We start from the raw sequence: 22,926 nt of genomic DNA, 5'->3' as shown, positions 1-22,926 counted from the left end.
AGTGGGGTTACAACCAGCACAGTGGGGTTACAACCAGCACAGTGGGGTTACAACCAGCACAGTGGGGTTACAACCAGCACAGTGGGGTTACAACCCAAACAAGAGCAGTATACAGTGACGGCTCCGGGGTGAAGTTTTCCCTGGGTACAGATTTAGGTGGTCACTAGCTGGCACAGCCACAAAGCCATTAAACCTAACCACACTACACACTCTTATGCCTAACACTAACTTTAAATTAGGATAAAAAAAAGTAAATGTTTTTTAGACAATAAAGACAATTTTGACTTTGCAGCTGGCCTATCTAGCAAAAACCACTCAGTTCTGCCTCCATGGCAAGATTCATGACAATAAACGTCAAACTGCAACTATTAGTAGAAAAAACGCAAAACTGACTTAAGATCATTTCACCCTACTCCACAGTAGAGCCAAATTGACACGATCCACAAGGAAAGAGATTTCAAAGGTCATCATTTGGGAGCAGGCTGATAAGGGGGATAATGTGGAGTTGGTCAGCTGCACTGTACAAGAGAAATTCAACAACCCCACAGCAGTAACACAACCTATTCAAAACCCAACTCGGAGCAGGTTTCTGTAGCGTGAGGCAGCTTGTTGGTCATGGAACTGCTCCAGTGCTGCATTATTTTGACCGGCCATTGTAAGGGAGGGTCTCCCAGACAAAGATTAAAGACTTAACCTCTCTCCAGGAAACTGGTCCTATGTGTACTTCTCCTCTCCAGCTGTTTGTTGCTGGTCTGTTCTGCCGTCACCTCCACCACAGTGCTGCTGACTGCTGACAGGGCTGATTAAGTCCTGGCTGGGATGTGCCACTTTTAGAACACTGACTCTGGATCTGAGGCTGGAGTTAGGGGGTGGGCCCTGGGCCACCTGAGGCCATCCACACCATAATCCTATTGACTGACTGAGCAATTGAGCCTCTCCACCCAAGGGAGCTGGCCTCGCACACATGGAGCAGTTGGTGGCTGTTCCATTAACCTTGGGCTAGAGGGCCGGTCACCTTCTGCCACCACTTCCTGTGGCCGGTGGCCATGTGTCACTATGAGGAGTAGAGGCAGGCGGCTTGAGCCAATTAGTACATAGACAAAGTGACAGTAGTGCCTGCTGGGTGTGGCCTCCGGGTCAAACGTCACTCATTCAGTCATTCTGATGGCGCGAGGCTGGCCCCATGGCATCAGCTAATGGGGATCCAATAAAGAACAGCTGCTCTACTACAGTGTGAAACTAGTGGGCCAGGAATCAGGACAAGGCTGACTTATATAATGTGTGACTAACTATAATAGAACCAACATATGACAAGGTCCCATTGTAGACTGAGTCTCGCCATTATTTACTTACCTCTATTTTAAATAAAAGCTAGCTAAAAGTAAGTTATTGTCTGAGATCTAACAACTTAAAAAGACAGTCTGATTTGAAAACCAATCATTAATTTGCATGGTGGGGAGCCCCACCCCATTGTGTAGGAATTCTCAACAATGATTAATGGTTAATTGTGTGGAATTATGCAGAATTACCCCTAATTAAGGCGATGAATCCCTATTAAGACGATTAGTATTTATTCACACATCATATACTTCTGTTGATCATGCCGTTTCTATCCATTGAGTTTAAAGTGATTGTGAAGATTTTCTGAGATGTCATTCATGAAACTTAAAGTAAGGATCTCTACCCACCTAGACAGAAGCTCAGACATTTCCTTGGCCATTTCCTCCCTAAAAGGACATGATGAGCCCAGCACAATAACAGTTAGAACCACGGAGACACTTTCAATACCATCCAACTGTCACACGTGTACAATGATTGCAGTTCTAAGACGGCACACAGAGGAAGACGACGTGTAGAGAGTGTGTGTGCATGTGCAGACAACAGGATAACACACTCTTCTCCCTAACAAGAACGCGGATGCTTTACAGGTGGCGTGACACACAGAGGCTGATCTGTCAGTGTGTGTGTGTCTATGTAATCGTGTCTGTGTAGTGTGTGTGTGATCTTTTCAGCATGAGGCTGTAAAAACAGCCCAGAGCTCAGAATGTGAACCTCCTTCCTGCTGTTCTGAGGAGGAAGATGTTACATAATTATAAGAGCTTCTCTTCCTGATTGGGACACTCGCAGGTGACGCACATTGAGCCAACGTGCACATTCTAATATCTACACTCTGCCTAGATCCTCTGGAATTGTCCTTCATAGCGATTTCTTATTACCTGACGAGAGAGCACATTTCCGAGAAATTGATCAAGGGCTTAAAAAAAAGCGAAATGGACAGAAACAGAGAAAGTAACCATACGGCAAATCCATTAGGACCCTTCAAAACACCACTTCAGAGAGTGTCATACAGGTGAGTGCACAGCAGAATGTATCTGATTCACAAAGTGACACATCCATTAAACAGATGTTAGTGAGTTGGTTCGGTTTAGGGGCTGTGGAGGTCTAGTTACCAGATGCTAGTTTCGGTGCTACTGTGTACAGTAGAATAGATGAGTAATATCAAGATAATGGCCAGTGTAGTCAGCTTAGCCGTTGCTTTTCCACAATGCATTCTTTTCAGCCTCAATATTAAACAAATACAAACAAAAGCATGCATCAAAAACGATATAAAGTGTGATATTCTATGTGTACCACTACTGAATAAAAAGTGCCAGAGTGCTGAAGGTGTGTTTAAACATAGTGAAGGAGGTGTTTAAAAGGAACCTACATGGACATGCTCTTCAGCTTTTGAGATCCACCAGCTCCCCTGCAACAAGAGAATGGTGAGGATTACAATGCTCTGACACTATACACAATACAGGAGACAATCAGGAACTGGAAGAAAAGGTCATTCCCTTTCCTCTCTTACTTTGATTTGTTAAAGGATAGATCATTCCTCTCTGACATTAATTAGAAAATAAAGGAAAATGATTGACAGTCAAAGTGATTCAGTCATGTCTGAGAATCTAATTCTGAGGTAAAATTCCTTGTACATGTAAATAAAGGTGATTCTGATTCGGAAGTTGAATTATGAGATTGTTTAAATATCATAATTAGCCTATCATCGATCAATGGCTGTGCTTGCTTGATAGAGTTAAGGTTGGTTGGTTGACTTAAAAGATTGCTACAGTATGCAGTGTAGTTATGGTTCAGTGGTCAGGGGGTGGTCAGGTTTAGGTTGGACTGGAGGGATTAAAGGGTTGAATCGTGGTGTCTTACGTAGCTCTCTCTGGGGAGGATGGACCACCTGAGGTGCCGTTACTGGGAGAAGAGAAGAGAAGAGATTGGTTAAGCGGGCCTACTGACGCTCAGAGATGAAAAATATATTTCCGTCTCTCCAAAGTCCACATCAAGCCCCATCTCTGCTTTACATCAGAGGGGTAGAGACAGTGTATGGAGGTATGTTAGTGAGCTGTTACCTGCGCAGGCCTGCGTCATTCTGGGTGTCCTCTGGGATGAGTTCAGACTCGCTCTGGGCGATCCTCATGGCCAGCTCCCTGTCGCGCCTCTCCTGCTCCAGGATGTTCTGATGCGCCGCCGCCTCCTCCCGCTCAGCCTCCAGCTGAACATCCATCTCTGCCTGCAGAGAGACGGCATGTTTGAATATATGCGCGCACAGCACACAACACACACAAATCCGCAAAACACACACACAAATCCCACACACACACACACACACAAATCCCACACACACACACACACACACACCACACACACACCACACACACACACACACACACACACACACACACACACACAACACACAACACACACACACACACACACACCACACACACCACACCACACACACACACACACAACACACACCACAACACACACACATCCGCAAATCACAGACAATCCAATACTACTGTGAGTGGTTCTTTACTCCCCATAATAAGGGATGCAGGGCAACTGGGGGTTTGGACGGACCCAGTAATATGATTGGATTGTCCTGCCAGCACCATGTCCACTCATAAGTCATTCATAAGTCATTCATAAGTCATTCATAAGTCATTCATAAGTCATTTTCTGCCCAGCCCCAGCCAGACTCATGAAGGGTACCAGAAACAGGGAAAAGCTGTCAGATCAAAAGCCTTGAGATATAACATAGGCCTAACATTTTCCAGTGCTCTCAAAATAGCAGCCCATCCCTGCAGGTTCGGTGTGTCTCCAGGTTCAGAAAATTGGGTGATACTCCGTTTGGCACCTTCTTCAGTCCCTTTGGCAGCTTCCTCACACTCACACTCTCTTTGGGTCACCCACAGTAACACAAAGGACAAGAATAGGAGAAATATAAGCACCTGTGTGTCTCTCTGCGTTTCCTGCTCTCTCTCTAAGCCCAACATTCTCTCTCTGTCGGTCTCTGTCGGTCTCGCAATTTCAATTCAAGGAGCTTTATTGGCATGGTTTACATTACCAAAGCAAGTGAAATGGATAAACAAAAGTGAAATAAACAATAAAGTGAGCAGTAAATATTACACCCATACAAGTTCCAAAAGAATAAAGACATTTCAAATGACATATTATGTCTATATACAGTGTTGTAATGATATGCAAATAGTTAAAGTACAAAAGGGAAAATAAATAAACAAATATGGGTTGTATTTACAATGGTGTTTGTTCTTCACTGGTTGCCCTTTTCTTGTGGCAACAGGTCACAAATCTTACTGCTGTGATGGCACGCGGTAGTATTTCACCCAGTAGATATGGGAGTTTATCAAAATTCGATTTGTTTTTCGAATTCTTTGTGGATCTGTGTAATCTGAGGGAAATATGTATCTCTAATAGTCATACATTGGGCAGGAGGTTAGGAAGTGCAGCTCAGTTTCCACCTCATTTGTGGGCAGTGTGCACATATAGTCTGTCTTCTCCTGAGAGCCAGGTCTGCCTACGGCGGCCTTTCTCAATAGCAAGGCTATGCTCACTGAGTCTGTACATAGTCAAAGCTTTCCTTAATTGTGTGTCAGTCACAGTGGTCAGGTATTCCGCCAATGTGTACTCTTTGTTAAGGGCCGAATATCATTCTAGTTTACACTGTTTTTTTGTAAATTCTTTCTAATGTGTCAAGTAATTATCTTTTTGTTTTCTCATGATTTGGTTGGGTCTAATTGTGTTGCTGTCCTTTGTGTTTGTTAACAGAGCCCCAGGACCAGCTTGCTTTGGGGACTCTTCTCCAGGTTCATCTCTCTGTAGGTGATAGCTTGTTATGGAAGGTTTGGGAATCGCTTCCTTTTTGTTGGTTGTAGAATTTAACGTCTCTTTTCTGGATCTCTGTCTCTCCCTGTCTCTGTGTGTGTGTCTCTCTCTCTCTCCATCTGTGTGTGTGTGTGTGTCTCTCTCTCTCTTTCTGTGTCTCTCTCAATTCAATTCAATAGCCTTTATTGCCATGGTAAGTTAAATGACTTAGATTGTCAAAATACACATATAACAACAATGGTGGGACCAACAGCAATATGACATCAATAATAATAGTAGTAGTGGAACTGGTATCACCATTAACAGCAACATTAATGAGAATAATACATTAAACAATAGTGAGTCTCAACATGACAGAAGACACATGACACGGTATGAAAGCCAAAACAAAACGGGAAATATTATTGACATTACACTGGCCGTCTCTCGGGTTGTGGCAGGGGGACATTTTGGGAAAGAAAGATTATCTTAGGTCTGAGTATTTGTCCCAGTGTAATAGGAAATGCAGTTCTGTCTCTACCTCTCCCCTGGAGCAGAGTGAGCACAGCCTGTCCTCTCTGGGCAGCCAGGTTTGCCTGTGACGACCAGTCTCTATAGCCAGACTGTGCTCACTGAGTCTGTACATAGAAAACTGAGGAAAACACTGACTATCAGTCACAGTGGTCAGATAGTCTGCCACCATGTACTGTCTGTTTACAGCCAAATAGCATTGAAGTTGACTTAGATTTTTTGTGGTGTCTTTCCAATTGGTGATATTTTTCTTTTTGCTTTGTGATGATTTGGTTGGGCCAGATTTTCTGAGTGCTGTCCTGAGGCTCTATGGGGATGGTTTGGGTTAGTGAACTGAGCCTTAGAACCAGTTGACTGAGGGGACTCTTCTCTTGTTTCAACTCTTGACATTGTAGGGCTGTGTTATGAAATGTTTTGTTTTTAGATGGTTGTAAAATTTGATGGCCCTTTTTCCTATTCGATTAAGGAGGGGGTATTACCCCCATTCTTTCTTTGCACTTGCAATACAGTCTTGCAAAACTTTGCATGCAGTATTTCGAATGGATGTTTGTCCTATTTGGTAAATGCATTATTTCATACAACGGAACATTTTGAGCCAGATTCTAAGTTCCTTTTAATGTCATAGAATGCTCTTCATGCTTTGTCTCTCAGCTCGTTCACAGCCATGTGTTGCTGATAGTTAGTCCTAGATACTTGTCGTTTTTGAAGTGTTCTATTAAAACTGTGTCCAGACCTCTTTTGGAATATCATTATATTTGTTTTCTTCAGGTTAACTGTCAGAGCACAGATCTGTTAGAACTAGTGCTGCTGCTGTAACCGCTCCTTAGCTGTCTCTTATACACATCTAGATGTGTATAAGAGACAGGTGTGTGTGTGTGTGTGTGTGTCTCTCTCATACAGATGTGGAGAAGGAGACTGTGTGAGACAGGGCCTGATTAGACACCTTACACATGCACTAATGAGCCTTTCTTCTGCCTGTGGGTCCCTCAGCGAGCATTCGCTGTAGTCTGCTGGAGCTGGCCACCATCCAGGGGCTCAATTGAGAAAGCAGTCTACTAACACCTCAGAGTTAGGGAACAAGCAGTCTACTAACACCTCAGAGTTAGGGAGCAGGGGCAGTATTGAAAAGAAGATCTCACTTTTTTAAAATTGAGTTCAGAGAACAACCTACGAAACTCATTTTGGAAGAAAAGTTCCCTTGAAGGCATTTGTGGATAAGAAAAACTAATATGAACATTGGAGAAAAAACATCACTCTGAAATTAGAGGAAGTTTGATGTCGTTTCTTCCTCCCAAAACTCAAACATCTGCAGTGCATGTCATGAATATTTACACCAACGCGTGCACAGAAGCCCAATATGATGGTGAATCTAAAGAGTAAAAAGTCTGTTTGAAAAGCACCAAGCCTGCCCTGGGCTCAGGGTGGGCACAAGGCAAGACACTTTGATCTTAGGGAGCAGCTTTCAGCATTAAACGCCTGTAGCTGATCTGGGGTCAGATCTCTGGAGGTTATCGGAGCTTTCCCTCTCCAATTGGACAACATAGGGAGCCAGACAAACAGTATATTACCCTCAGATGTCTTATCTCCACAGAACTGGAGTGACTGGGAGTATGGTCGGTCGGCCAGTGAGAGTGAGAGAGATGGAGCGAGACAGAGAGAGATAAAGAGATGGCAGCGAGAGAAGAGATGGCGAGAGAGAGAAAAAGAAAGAGATGGCAAGAGAGAGAAAGAGATGGAGAGGCCGGTGGTGGGGAAAGAACAACACAGATGTTTGACTGAGCTCTCCTGCCAGAGAACATTGAGAAGTAGAGCAGGGGAAGTGGAGCATTGTACTAAAGCCAGATTGTTAACTCCTTACGCCCTGCGGCAGACACTGACCAGGAGAAACCAACAGCGGAAGAAGAAAACTGTCACTAACCTGAAGCTTTCTCTCCTCTTCCTCTCTCTGTTTCCGCTCCTCTTCTTCGTGTTTCCGCTTCAGCTCCATCTCCGCTTTCCTGAGGAAGAGTAAGAAAGGCTATTAATGTCTGGTGTCACTGCAATATAAAGATCCTAACCAATACTGTACCATAAGTAATGGAAAGAGATTCTACTGTACAGCCGCTCCTCAGTAATAGTCAAGGCCAATCAATACTTTATCCATCCTACTACAGACTTGAGGGAAAACCAGTTTTACCAACGGCCCCAAAAAATAACTATCCATCCAGTTAGGACACTGCTACAGATCTGCAGTAAACAGTCGCATCAATTCATTGGCCCAAATCAATCATCCCTACAGTAATATGCTAGAGGTCTCGCTGCGCTTCACAGTGTTATATGGGTTTTGACTGACAGCCGTTCTGAACTTGAGCACAGCTCGCGACAACAAGTTGCCCCCATCACTCCCCTTAATTGGGCAATTTTGTTGTTGTCTGAGTGAGGGAAATTCTGTCAATTAAGATGACTTGATGTAATTTGAAAGATGTGACGTTGAGGATTATAATAAGTATTGCTTTGATGTCGTACAAGCAAGCCAGACACCTGTGAGTCCAAATGTGCACTCCACATTTCTAAATCATATAGCCATGTCATATACAGTGTCAATGTTTACGATCACTATGTTTGATGTACAGTTACCAGTTGACATGTCGTCATATCCTGGGTTGTTCTGAACAAAATGAGCCTGTTTATTTATTCTGAAGAAAATTTGCCGGACCTGAATCCACTTATGAGTCCTTTCTATGCCACCAACATGATGACCTGTTTCTCTGAACTGCCCAGTGAAAGCCTAACACTTTATTACTTAGCTAGTCATATTGGCAATAGAACAAGCTTTCAAATTATGCCCACCTGACCCAGATTGATTTATAATAGACTGTTTTTGGATTGCATACACAACAGTAATTGTGTGATGATTGGGATGCAGGGTTGTGCTCCAAACTAAATAACTACAAGTGTGCTGGCTCTAGTTCCTCAACGGCACAGCTAGGAGAGCTCAATAAGTACCTGATCGTTGAAGACTGAGTCATAGGAAATAGCTTAGGAACTGTGTACACTTTGGATAGGTGTGTGGCCACACCAGTTAGTCCTCTCACTTAAACCGCTGTAATTATTTATATCTTATGTTGAAACTGCCCCGCAATTTCCAGGAACAGTCATGTTACTGAATGCATCCAGAGTATTTTCACATTTCTTTATCAACAAATGTGGAGAAAAGCACAGTAAATGTAAACTGTACATAAAACCATAATGTTTGGATTCAGTCTTGTGTCAGGTGAAATGTTGTGTTCTAACCTTTGGTCTAATCAGTTCCCCATTATCTCTAAACTGTTCCCTTTCAATTGCTACCATGGCTAAGCATATGCTTTTCATATTTATTCAGTAAAGAAAATTTAATTTAGCCCTATCCATATAGGTCAATTCCCATGAATGTAAATTATTAAATTAGGAGCTAGTGACTTGTAATGGATAATGGACCATCGGTTGGTCTTACAGGTTTTACATACACCAATAAAAGAGGGTCAGGACACGAGGCATGAATAATGTGTCGGAGCACCTCGGCTCTCTCTCTTCATCTCCCCAACTCACAGACGCCTGTCCTCTTTGTCCTGCTTGCGGCGCTGCTCCTCCTCCTCCCTCCTCTTCTTCTCTCTCGCCATCTCCTCCTGGATCTTCTTCAGTCGCTCCTTCTCCTCCTCCTCTTTCTTCTTGTTCTGCATGGCCGTCAGCAGCTCCTCTGACCTGGTGACCAGGGCCTGGTACTCATAGTCCATGTCAATGCGGGTCATTGCTGTGGTCTGAGGGGAGAGGAGAGTAGAATCCCTTAAAAAAGGCTGCAGCCAAAACCCCGGGCTGGCTTCATTAATTCAATAAAGACTAAGCAAAGACGAACAGTTCATTTATTTCATATTTATTTTGTATTTCATTCGTTATATGTGTCAAGCCCCTAAATCAAACACAAACAAATGCATGTTGTATATAATTAGGCACGCCTCTCCATTCTTTTGTGTGAAATTGCACAAACTCCAAACATACGTTGGGCTAGCACCTCACTCTGGAACCAGCATCCTTCCTGGCTCGGTCGAAGTGGCTATTAAAGGGTCTAATTAGCCCCTACACACTCAATAATTTGGGACAATTGTGCATATGGAAGTGGCTTGCGTGAATGTACTGTAAATAGAGAGCCAAGGGGCGAGGGGAAGGGACTGGTTTGGGATTCAGCAAGTGTCTACTTGCGGCAAACAGAAATACAAACAAATGCCTTCATGGAACATAAAGACACACGCCGCCTCACCTTATTGGTCTTGATGGTCCAGGAAGTTCCTATTTCTGTTTGCTGCCATCTCCTAACCTGAGCACTCACACATTCATCCCAATCAGAACCCCACATTTGTGACTGCTGAGCATCACCCTACATTTGTGATCTACAGAGCTTCCACACAGACAGTGGCATAGGATCGAATTAGAGGCAAATGTGTTACAGCAACACACTCTTCTGCTGATGAATATTCATATGCATCTGAGGTCAAATGAACCTTTTATCAGAATGCCTTATTCTGAGTCTGATGTGTTCTAACATCTCCCCAGGACAAGGTGCACGATCTGTTTTCAGAACACAAACAAACAGACGTTCAATTACATTTTGTCTACCATATCAGACTCTGAACTCACACTTAGCAAGCACTTAACGGTAGCTTGTGTGGCTTAGTCGGTAGTGAATGGCTTTGCAACGCTATGGTTATTGGTTCGATTTCCGCTGGGGACACCCATAAGAAAATGTATGCACTCACCGTTGTAAGACGCTTTGGATAAAAGTGTCTGCTAAATGGCATATGACAAGTATTTCTTATGTAGCACATCTGACTCTGAACTCACACTTAGTTCCAACTTAAAGGCCCGCTACTCTCCGCTCTCTAAAAGGCCCGCTACTCTCCGCTCTCTAAAAGGCCCGCTACTCTCCGCTCTCTAAAAGGCCCGCTACTCTCCGCTCTCTAAAGGCCCGCTACTCTCCGCTCTCTAAAGGCCCGCTACTCTCCGCTCTCTAAAGGCCCGCTACTCTCCGCTCTCTAAAGGCCCTCTACTCCCTATAATAGTGTCACCTTTAAAGGCTAGCAAATAAGTTGTATGCAAAATAACTAAATGTTTACCTGGCTTTTTTATAGATAATTAATAGGGTACTAGCATAATCAGGGCCATAAAAATGCAAAAGGTAATATACACGGCGCTCCGAGACAAGATGCATATCATCTCAAAATGCAGAACATAACCTGTGGACTAAGGCATCCTATTAAATCCAGCCGCCATCCACAACGATTAAAAATCTCCTAGCTTCTAAATAAGCCACAATGCCATCGGGTAGAGAGAGAGGGCCAGATCCAGATATACAGTACCACTGCCAAAACATCATCAGGTTCGGTAAATAAATGACAAACCCTGAATCTTGAGAGAAAATTAGAAAAATCACTCAAGGGAGTCAAAGCGACCCTCATTTAAAATGCTTAGTACCCCAGAGGTTCCCCAAAATCCATAGTTTGACTAAACCAGACGTAATTACACACCATCTGGCTGGCTGAAGCCTCCTATTAGGTAAAGATTCCCTCCATCAACCATCACTAAATATTTCACCCTGGGATAAATTCAACATTGTTTTCTGAATGTCAATACGCCAGTGTGCGTGTAGAATCCTCTCAATGTCAAAGACATAAGCTGTGTCTCAAACAGCACCCTATTCCCCATATAATGCACTACTTTTAACCAGGGCCCATCAAAAGAAGTGCACTATAATAGGGCGCCACTTGGGACACATCTCGTGTCTGACATTGAGCGGATTCTACACACACTGGCGTATTGACATTTTAGAAAACAATGTTGAATTTGGAAAACTAATGAATTATTAAATATGGAGGGGAGAAGAGAGCACGACATGTCATCGCCCATGTCATACACTTTGATTCTACACACATGCTGGCGTATTGACATTCAGAAAACAATGTTGAACGTGGAGAAATAATGAAATAAAGTGTTTCACCAAACTATCTTGACGAAATATACTTTTTGTACTCATAGAAGTCAGGCAAGAGGAAAAAAGGGATTGTATAGAAGTTTGATTTAGGAGCATAGAACTAGGAGAGGTTGCAGAATGGAAGGCTGGCAGTATTCTCACACCTTGATTTTGAGCATGGTTGTGTTGATGGCATCGTCCAGCCCCTGAATCTGCATGCTCATCTCCTGCTTCCCCTCCTTCAGGCCAGCGATCACCTCGTTGAACTTATCCATCCTGTTCTTCAGGTTACGCACCTTCACCAGCCCATCGATCCTGTACCCCAACACACGCACACACACACACACTTAGTCACTTGGGTTTAAACTTGAAACATTACAGAGACACATGATACCCCTCTCCCATTGCCCACAAGGCTCTGTTGTTTATCACTACAGATCTCCTGGAGCTTTACAGAGGTAATAAGACAGAGTCATGCGGTATACCAGCCGGTACCAATGAGACTGTCTCCGTGGCGATGCAGCCATGATGTGCTAAGCAGCCTGGCACCGCTGAGCTGTGAAAGTGCTGTATAACGAGAAGGGAGGGAGGGAGAGGAGGGATAAGAGGACACCTACCGCGGCTTGTGCTTCCTCCTGCACAGCCACATGCGCACCGTCTTCTGCATCTTGATGCAGGCACTGGCACGGTACAGTATCTTATTCCTCACTGTGGGAGAGAGAGAGACCGAGAGACAATGAGACTGACAGCCCAGACACTCACAGACTTGCAGGGACTGGCACAGTAACTCCACAGCCGTGGTGGTAATTCACACAGAGAGAGCAGACGGTATGGAAATGTTGCCTCAGTGAGTGTCTGTGACCCAAATGGCACCCTATTTCCTATACAGTGCACTACTTCAAAAGTGCATAGTGAAAGGAGTGCACTATGTCGGGAATAGGATACCATTAGGGACACAGGCCCTCTAAGATTGGAGGTGTATACTGGGCAGGTAATAGATCATATCTGGAGGGTAACAGGCCGAGGTGAACTGTCTGCCAACAGGGCACACAGCACACTAGAGTAATGGAGGAAAAAGCTATATCTTGGTCCAGGATGAAGAGGTTCACAATGACTGATTTCAGAGTTTAATGAGGCAGTCTGAATATATCAGAGGATATCTCCACACAAAACAGATGGCCAGAGCCAGTTAGTTAGCGTTTTATGATCAGAATTGGATCGGGGCAATTAGTGCCATCACTTTAAACTATTTGTCTTCTAGAACATGACAGGGCTCGTGTTCACAAAGAATCTCAGGGTAGGAGTGCTGATCTAGGATCAGGTCCCCCGTCTATATAATTTATTCATTATGACCTAAATGGGAAAACTGACACTAGATCAGCAATCCTACTCAGACGCTTTGTGAATACGGGCCCTGGTGTATAATGATGTGGAAGGTAGCAGGATGTTACTCACGTTTGATGACAGAGAGGGAACACCACTGGACCTTCTTCCAGCGGCTGCAGATGAGCCACTGGTTGACCTTCTTCACCAGCTCCGCCAGGTGGTCTGGGTCCGACTTCATGATCTGATCAAACTCCTTAAACTGAGGGGAGGATGGATGGAGAAAGAAGGGATGAAAGAGTGATGGAGAAATTAGAGAAAATAATGAGGAGAGGGACCAAAGAGAAGGATGAAGAGAGTAGAATGGATGAATGGAGAAATGAGAGAGGGATGGAAAGTTGAGATACAGGAATGGAGAGAGAGATGAGATACAGGAATGGAGAGAGAGATGAGAGAAAATGGAGGGATGAGAGAGGAGAATGGGGAGAGAGATGAGAGAGAGAGGTGAGAGAAGAGAGGAGGGATGAGAGAGAAGGATGGAGAGAGAGAGAGAACATAGAGCAGCCATAGACACTAAAACAGCCATCAGTATGCTGATGTTCCCTCAGGGAAGGTGAAAACGGAGATTACAATAACAGCAGCAAAGTACCTGTCTTGTCGTGGTCAACAGAGGATAGTATATTCATGTATTCATAAGCACAAAACTACTCAGCTACAAAATCAAAGTTACACCTGCGCCACACAGCGATCACCTCTGACATAGTCCAATTAAGCCACAACAGACATGTTTATAATAGGCCTCCAAACCGCACATTTAACATAATTGAATAACTTATCTGTTACATAAATGAATACCCCATGTGTTAGCTCTACATGGTTTATTATCTAAATCCCTTTCCCCTGCAGAGCTCCCCTCGCTCGCAGCCAGATGCGGATTCCTTTGAAGTCCATTCAGTCAGGGGAACATTGTGATGCTGAGAGCCAATGCAGAGCAACAGAGCATAACAGAGATATATTTCATGAAGGTATCACCTTCCCAGGTCTGAAGAACACTCTGGTCAGCCCAAACTTGTAATCATTCTCGTTGAGTCCCAGCGCTTTGAATAAAGCCTGCAGCACAAACAAACATGTCATTGTCAATATATGTCATATGAACATGACAAACTGGCTTTGTAGTGTATTGGATGGTAGAGTGATAAGAGGATGAGCCCAGAGCAGGGCCAGTGTGTGTGAGTGAGTGGTCCATGGGGCACTGACCTTGCAGAAGAGTCTTGGGTCCAGGCGAGTCAGCTTGGCAGGCATGTACTGCTTGTACATGTTGTAGAGCTCATGGAATGGCGCTCTGGAGGGGAAGCCTCCCTGCATCAGGTCCAGCACGGACACCATTCCTACAGACACACTTTAGTGAACTAGTCACAAAAATATATACAGGTAGGAGCAGATCATCCTACTATATTAAAGCAGGTCGAATGCTGCAACACATTTTGACCAATCGGGTCTTCCCCAGGAAGCGTTAGTCTACCTGCCGTTAAGGGGCCTTTTGTCAACTGACTTTCTCTCACATGGAGACAGACCGGGTCATCCCAGTCCAAAGAGACAACTCAATAATGTATTTTCTGCACAGCCAGTGGTCAACTTGAAGACACATTTCTCTATGACTGTTTATGCACGACTACTTCCCCTGTTTCTTCCAAATACATCAAACTAACTTCTGCTGACTCGTCCACCCCCCACCCAATATAGTTGATGCATAATTTGATCTTAAGCTCAGAGAGATGGAGCAACACAGTCTCTCCATGTCTCTGAGCCACACACTCATGAGTGTAGATGAAAAATGCAGGCATCTCCAAGGATACAGAAGAAAAGCGAGTCAAATTGAATATGCTAATTGAACAGGAGAATGGGAAATTAAATTAGCGTCGCAGCCTTTAGTTTGAAGGTCTGAGAAAGAGAAATGTTCAGAAAACAGTCAAGAAGAACAGCAAGCAGATACTCAGATGCTATACAGTATCTCTCCTCCGACTGTAATTGTGTGCCAATTTGTGGAGAGAAAAGAGCTGTGAGTTCTCAGTAAATGTATGTAAATCACTCTGGTCATTTTGCATTTGATCGTTTTTGTTCCGCAGCGACAAGATCGTTTTGTAATAACTGCAGTATTGGCGTGGGCAGATTAAAACCCCACATCTCAACAGTAATTTCTCCCTGTGTCGCTGTGTGTAATTAATTTATAAACATATTAATAATTTACTGGATTAGCATTTTCCAGACACTCAAAGCGCTTTGCATAGTAAGGTGGTGAAACTTGACCTTATCCACCACCAATGTAGAGCGACAGTGTATCCCAAATTACACCCTTTACCCTTTATAAAAAACAAAATGGAATTAAAATAATTTAACCGACATTGGTCAATTAGTTGTTTAACAAACAAAAATGTTGGTTAATGCTTAGCTCTGGTCAAAGGTAGTGCTGAGCATTAACCAACATTTTTGTTTGTTAAACAACTAATTGACCAATGTCGGTTAAATTATTTTAATTCCATTTTGTTTTTTATGTTAACTTCTTATGGCTGGGGGGCAGTATTGAGTAGCTTGGATGAATAAGGTGCCCAGAGTAAACTGCCTGCTACTCAGGCCCAGAAGCTAAGATATGTATATTATTAGTAGATTTGGATAGAAAACACTCTGAAGTTTCTAAAACTGTTTGAATGATGTCTGTGAGTATAACAGTACTCATATGGTAGGTAAAAACCTGAGAAAAAATCCAACCAGGAAGTGGGAAATCTAAGGTTTGTAGGTTTTCGAGTCTTTGCCTATCCAAGATACAGTGTAAATTTGGTCCGATTGCACTTCCTATGGCTTCCACTAGATGTCAACAGTCTTTAGAACCTTGTTTCATGCTTCTACTATGAAGGGGGAGCGAATAAGAGCTGTTTGACAAAGGGGTCTGGCAGAATGCCATGAGCTAAGTCACGCGCGCAGCCGTGAGAGCGAGCTGCGTTCCCTTTCATTTCTAAAGACAAAGGAATTGTCCGGTTGGAACATTATTGAAGATTTATGATAAAAACATCCTAAAGATTGATTATATACATCGTTTGACATGTTTATACGAACTGTAATGGAACTGTTTTAACTTTTCGTCTGGACCTAGTGCTCGCGCCTTGTGAATTTGGATTTGTGAACTAAACGCGCAAACAAAAAGGAGGTATTTGGACATAAATGATGGACTTTATTGAACAAGACAAACATTTATTGTGGAACTGGGATTCCTGGTAGTGCATTCCGATGAAGATCATCAAAAGGTAAGTGAATATTTATAATGCTATTTCTGACTTCTGTTGACTCCACAACATGGCGGGTATCTGTATGGCTTGTTTTGGTCTCTGAGCGCTGTACTCAGATTATTCCATGGTGTGTTTTCTCTGTAAAGCTTTTTGAAATCTGACACAGCGGTTGCATTAAGGAGAAGTATTTTTTTAATTCCATGCATACCACTTGTATTTTCATCAACATTTATGATGAGTATTTCTGTAAATTGATGTGGCTCTCTGTAAAATCACCGGATGTTTTGGAATCAAAACATTACTGAACATAACGCGCCAAAGTAAACTGAGACTTTTGGATATAAATATGAACTTTATCGAACAAAACATACATGTATTGTGTAACATGAAGTCCTATGAGTGCCATCTAATGAAGATCATCAAAGGTTAGTGATTAGTGTTAGTGACGATCTCTATTTCTGCTTTTTGTGACTCCTGTCTTTGGCTGGAAAAATGGCTGTGTTTTTATCTGACTAGGCACTGACCTAGCATAATCACATGGTACGCTTTCGTCGTAAAGCCTTTTTGAAATCGGACACTGTGGTGGGATTAACAACAAGCTTATCTTTAAAATGGTGTATAATACTTGTATGTTTGAGGAATTTTAATTATGAGACTTCTGTTGTTTGAATTTGGCGCCCTGCACTTTCACTGGCTGTTGTCAAAATTGATCCGGTTAACAGGATTTCAGGCGTAGAAGTTCATTCAATGCACACAACTGCGCAGTTTCTCTTGAGATAAATCAGATCAAGCCCAAACAGTGCAATGTAGTAGGAGTTTTCAGTTTCCAACAGGCCAATATTCTACATAGTTTAGTGCAGAAATATGGTCATGAACTAAAATGACATAGTCCATTGCGCTCCTACTTGTCGGTCTGTGTGTTTCTTTTGGCTTGCTACATTAGGTTAGTGTGGGGCAGACACTGAGAGAAGAGAGAAGAATGTGTGATGGAGAGGGATACAGTGCCTTGCAAAAGTAATTCATCCCGCCTTGGCGTTTTTTTCCTATTTTGTTGCATTACAACCTGTAATTTAAATGGATTTTTTTTTGGATTTCATGTAATGGACATACTGTCGTGGCCAAACGTTTTGAGAATGACATAAAATATTAACTTTCAAAGTCTGCTGCCTCAGTTTGTATGATGGCAATTTGCATATACTCCAGAATGTTTTGAAGAGTGATCAGATGAATTGCAATTTAATTGCAAAGTCCCTCCTTGCATGCAAATGAACTGAATCCCCAAAAACATTTCCACTGCATTTCAGCCCTGCCACAAAAGGACCAGCTAACATCATGTCCTGTGATTCTCTCGTTAACACAGGTGTGAGTGTTGACGAGGACAAGGCTGGAGATCACTCTGTCATGCTGATTGAGTTCGAATAACAGACTGAAAGCTTCAAAAGGAGGTGGTGCTTGGAATCATTGTTCCTCCTCTGTAAACCGTGGTTACATGCAAGGAAACACGTGCCGTCATCATTGCTTTGCACAAAAGGGCTTCACAGGCCAAGAATATTGCTGCAGTAAGATTGCACCTAAATCAACAATTTATGGATCATTCAAGAGCTTCAAGGAGAGCGGTTCAATTGTTGTTGAAGAAGGCTTCAGGGCGCCCAAGAAAGTCCAGCAAGCGCCATGACCGTCTCCTAAAGTTGATTCAGCTGCGGGATCGGGGCACCACCAGTACAGAGCTTGCTCAAGAATGGCATCAGGCAGGTGTGAGTGCATCTGCACGCACAGTGAGGGGAAGACTTTTGGAGGATGGCCTGGTGTCAAGAAGAGCAGCAAAGAAGCCACTTCTCTCCAGGAAAAACATCAGGGACAGACTGATATTCTGCAAAAGGTACAGGGATTGGACTGCTGAGGACTGGGGTAAAGTCATTTTCTCTGATGAATCCCCTTTCCGATTGTTTGGGGWATCCAGAAAAAAGCTTGTCCAGAGAAGACAAGGTGAGCGCTACCATCAGTCCTGTGTCATGCCAACAGTAAAGCATCCTGAGACCATTCATGTGTGGGGTTGCTTCTCAGCCAAGTGAGTGGGCTCACGCACAATTTTGTATAAGAACACAGCCATGAATAAAGAATGGTACCAACACATCCTCCAAGAGCAACTTCTCCCAACCATCCAGGAACAGTTTGGTGACGAACATTGCCTTTTCCAGCATGATAGAGCACCTTGCCATAAGGCAAAAGTGATAACTAAGTGGCTCAGGGAACAAAACATCGATATTTTGGGTCCATGGCCAGGAAACTCCCCAGCCCTTAATCCCATTGAGAACTTGTGGTCAATCCTCAAGTTGTGGGTGTACAAACAAAAACCCACAAATTCTGACAAACTCCCAAGCATTGATTATGCAAGAATGGGCTGCCATCAGTCAGGATGTGGCCCAGAAGTTAATTGACAGCATGCCAGGGCGGATTTCAGAGGTCTTGAAAAAGAAGGGTCAACACTGCAAATATTGACTCTTTGCATCAACTTCAAAATGGAAAGAATATGGCACCACAACTAACCTGCCAAGAGAGGGCCGCCCACCAAAACTCAAGGACCAGGCAAGAAGGGCATGAATCAGAGGCAACAAAGAGACCAAAGATAACCCTGAAAGAGCTGCAAAGCTCCACAGCAGAGATTGGAGTAGCTGTCCATAGGACCACTTTAAGCTGTACACTCCACAGAGCTGGGCTTTATGGAAGAGTGGCCAGAGAAAAGCCATTGCTTAAAGAAAAAAAATAAGCAAACACGTTCGGTGTTCGCCAAAAGGCATGTGGGAGACTCCCAAAGCATATGGAAGAAGGTACTCTGGTTAGATGAGACTAAAATTGAGCTTTTTGGCCATCAAGGAAAACGCTATGTCTGGTGCAAACCCAATACCTCTCATCACCCCGAGAACCCCATCCACACAGTGAAGCATGGTGGTGGCAGCATCATGCTGTGGGGTGTTTTTCCATCGGCAGGGACTGAGAAACTGGTCAGAATTGAAGGAATGATGGAAGGAGCTAAATACAGGGAAATTATTGAGGGAAATCTGTTTCAGTCTTCCAGAGATTTGAGACTGGGACCGAGGTTCACCTTCCAGCACGACAATGACCGTAAGCATACTGCTAAAGCAACACTTGAGTGGCTTAAGGGGAAACATTTAAATGTCTTTGAATGGCCTAGTCAAAGCCCAGACCTCAACCCAATTGAGAATCTGTGGTATGACTTAAAGATTGCTGTACACCAGCGGAACCCATCCAACTTGGAGCTGGAGCAGTTTTGCCTTGAAGAATGGGCAAAAATCCCAGTGGCTAGATGTGCCAAGCTTATAGAGACATACCCCAAGAGACATTCTTGTAATTACTGCAAAAGGTGGCTCAACAAAGTATTGACTTGGGCGGGTGAATAGTTATGCACGCTCAAGTATTCAGTTGTTTTGACTTATTTCTTGTTTGTTCCACACAAAAAAAATATTTGCATCTTCAAAGTAGTAGGCATGTTGTCTAAATCAAATGATACAAATCCCCCCAAAAATCCATTTTAATTCCAGGTTGTAAGGCAACAAAACTGGAAAAATGCCAAGGGGGGTGAATACTTTCGCAAGCCACTGTAGAGAGCATTTGCTTCGCGAGGCATCTCTAACTGAAAATAGATGATGTAAGTGATTGATAGTTGGTATTCAGCAGTCATAAAAGTGTGCCTTATTTACTTTGTAGAACTACTAAAATAGTGATTTTGTCAGACAGCATATGCAGCAGCTCTATACAGATGAGAATGAAATAATAAAGTCATAAAAAAAAATGTTTATATACACAACTAAAATATTTTATAAAAGTAAAGTAATGTAAATAAATGATGGTTAAGTGCAATGGGCCGTCAACACCATCATGGGACTTGTATTAGTTTTTGTCTGTGTTACAGCATTCAACCCACATAATGCATAGTGCATTTCATGTAAAAACAAAAGCAACAAGTCAAAACCGAAAACAATAATTATTTCATTATAATCTAATCAAAACGGAATCGCTCAGCACTAACTACGGCCCATAGGGAATATGGTGCAAAGTTGATTAGCCCCTTTCTTTAGGCCTTCAGTGCATTCGGAAAGTATTCAGACCTCGACTTTTTCCACAATTTGTTACGTTACAGCCTTATTCTAAAATGTTCCTCATCAAACTACACACAATACCCCAAAATGACAGTTTAATTTTTTTGCAAATTAAAAAAAAATTAAAACAGAAATACCTGATTTACATAAGTATTGCTATGAGAAATTGAGCTCAGGTGCATATTGTTTCCATTGATCATCCATGAGATGTTTCTACAACCTGATTGGAGTCCACCTGTGGTAAATTCAACTGATTGGACATGATTTTGAAAAGACACACACCTGTCTATATAAGGTCCCACAGTTGACAGAGCATGTCAGAGCAAAAAACAAGCCATGAGGTTGACGGAATTGTCCGTAGAGCTCCGAGACAGGATTGTGTTGACGCACACATCTGGGGAAGGGTACTAAAACATTTCTGCAGCATTGAAGGTCCCCAAGAACACAGTGGCCACCATAATTCTTAAAATGGAAGAAGTTTGGAACCACCAAGACTCTTCCTAGAGCTGGCCACCCGGTCAAACTCAGAAATCGGGGGAGAAGGGCCTTGGTCAGGGAGGTGACCAAGAGCGCGATGGTCACTCTGACAGTGCTCCAGAGTTCCTCTGCGGAGATGGGAGAACCTTCCAGAAGGACAACGATCTCTGCAGCACTCCACCAGTCAGGCCGTTATGGTAGAGTGGCCAGGTGGAAGCCACTTAGTAAAGCACGATAGCCTTTGACAAAAAGTACCTAAAGGACTCAGACCATGAGAAACAAGATTCTCTGGTCTGATGAAACCAAGATTGAACTCTTTGGCCTGAATGCCAAGCGTCACATCTGGAAAAAACCTGGCACCATCCCTACGGTGAAGCACAGTGGTGGCACCATCATGTTGAAGGGATGTTTTTCAGCAGCAGGGACTGGGAGTCTAGTCAGGATCGAGGGAAAGATGAACGGAGCAAAGTACAGAAAGATCCTTGATTAAAAACCTGCTCGAGAGCGCTCAGAACCTCAGACTGGGGTGAAGGTTTACCTTCCAACAGGACAACGACCCCAAGCGCACAGCAAAGACAACACTGGAGTGGCTTTGGGACAAGTCTCTGAATGTGTCGAGGCTGTATTTGCTGCCAAAGGTGCTTCAACAAAGTACTGAGTAAAGGGTCTGAATACTTATGTAAACATGATATTTTTTTTTATACATCTGCAAATCTGTTTTTGCTTTGTCATTAAGGGGTATTATGTGTACATTGACGAGGAAAAAAAACTATTTAATCAATTTTAGAATAAGTCTGTAATGTAACAGAATGTGGAAAAAGTCAAGGGGTCTGAATACTTTCCGAATGCACTGTATATACTGACCTGAGCACTGCAACTGAGAGAGGATCTGGGCCCCTTCAAACTGGTGGCTGACCATCTTCAGATTGGGCTTGATACAACGGATGAAACTGGAGCCCTGGAAGGGAGGGAGAAGAGGCTGTTAGCCATAGATATCCTATTAAATTGAAGTGTTCTATATGTAATTTCATGCTGTTAGCCCTGACAGCAGCCACACTGAAGATGGCCACAGAGTACCTCTTTGGTGATCCAGATCTAAATTGGTTGGACATTGGCTTGAACATTATGAACTGACAAAATAAAAATATTCACTGGAAGATTGATAAAATTACACTCCCCTCCGTATTTATTTGGACAAAAAATGCTAACCTCGTTATTGGTAATGGTGAGAGGTTAGCAGCTTTGGGGCGGTGTGATCTTTGTTCCTCTGTAACTTTCTCACTTATTATATACGATTTATTCAGGATTATCCATAATCATGGTAGCATCCACATTAATGTAGAAGTGTTTAGAAACATACTATATTCTTATTTACAATAAAAGTGACACAATACATGATTTCACCATTCATTTTGATTTATTAGGATCCCCATTAGCCGACGCCAATGGAAAAGGCTAGTCTTGCTGGGGTCTGACACATAAAGAAAAATACATTACAGACAAAAGACTACAATTTATATACATTTAAAAACATTAACATGTAGTGTGTGTGTGCGCGCATCTATTAGTTACACATATATGTCTGTAAAATGGTATAGAATCAGCTTGATCGCCTCTGTCGAAGACGCTTGGATCTTCTTTTTGATATTTTCAGTGGTATTGTTAACAAACACGCCCCCACAAAGAAAATGAGAATTAAAAAACAGGTTCAGCCCCTGGTTCGACCGTGATCTTGCAGAGTTATTCCACCGCAAGAATTGCATTTGGCGAAAGGCTCAGCACACGCATACGCAAACTGACTGGCTATTGTTCAGGCAAATGAGAAATAAGTGCACTCAGGCTATCCGGAAGGCCAAAGTTAGTTACTTTAAGGAGCAGATCTCTCTCTCTGTGGGTCTAACCCCAAGAAGTTCTGGAAAACGGTTAAAGACCTGGAGAATAAACCCTCCTCCTCCACCTCACAGCTGCCCATGTCCTTAAATGTTGATGATGTGGTTGTTACTGACAAGAAGCACATGGCTGAGCTCTTTAATCACCACTTAATTAAGTCAAGATTCCT

At 43.1% G+C, this 22,926-nt stretch overlaps 1 protein-coding gene across 5 annotated transcripts in view; it reads right to left on the bottom strand.

Annotated features, from left to right (window-relative positions):
- The window catches only part of LOC111954568 (unconventional myosin-VI-like), a 126,620-nt gene that overhangs the window by 16,594 nt on the left and 87,100 nt on the right, over nt 1–22,926 (bottom strand). For 4 of the 5 annotated variants that reach the window (XM_023974407.1, XM_023974406.1, XM_023974409.1 and 1 more), the window contains exons 20-31: nt 21,732–21,825; nt 14,249–14,379; nt 14,024–14,101; nt 13,124–13,253; nt 12,286–12,376; nt 11,833–11,983; nt 9,256–9,464; nt 7,607–7,685; nt 3,399–3,559; nt 3,199–3,240; nt 2,708–2,746; nt 1,689–1,727 (exon numbers count right to left, since the gene is read on the bottom strand). In XM_023974407.1, the coding sequence (XP_023830175.1) occupies nt 1,689–1,727; nt 2,708–2,746; nt 3,199–3,240; nt 3,399–3,559; nt 7,607–7,685; nt 9,256–9,464; nt 11,833–11,983; nt 12,286–12,376; nt 13,124–13,253; nt 14,024–14,101; nt 14,249–14,379; nt 21,732–21,825 (1,244 nt within the window). The remainder of the gene's footprint in view (nt 1–1,688; nt 1,728–2,707; nt 2,747–3,198; nt 3,241–3,398; nt 3,560–7,606; nt 7,686–9,255; nt 9,465–11,832; nt 11,984–12,285; nt 12,377–13,123; nt 13,254–14,023; nt 14,102–14,248; nt 14,380–21,731; nt 21,826–22,926) is intronic. The other variant, XM_023974410.3, reaches the window with a different exon arrangement.

This window comes from Salvelinus sp. IW2-2015, linkage group LG28, assembly GCF_002910315.2.
Source record: "Salvelinus sp. IW2-2015 linkage group LG28, ASM291031v2, whole genome shotgun sequence".
Taxonomy (NCBI): Eukaryota; Metazoa; Chordata; class Actinopteri; order Salmoniformes; family Salmonidae; genus Salvelinus; species Salvelinus sp. IW2-2015.
The sequence above is the reverse complement of the archived record's forward strand: the minus strand, read 5'-3'. Positions and strand labels throughout refer to the sequence as shown.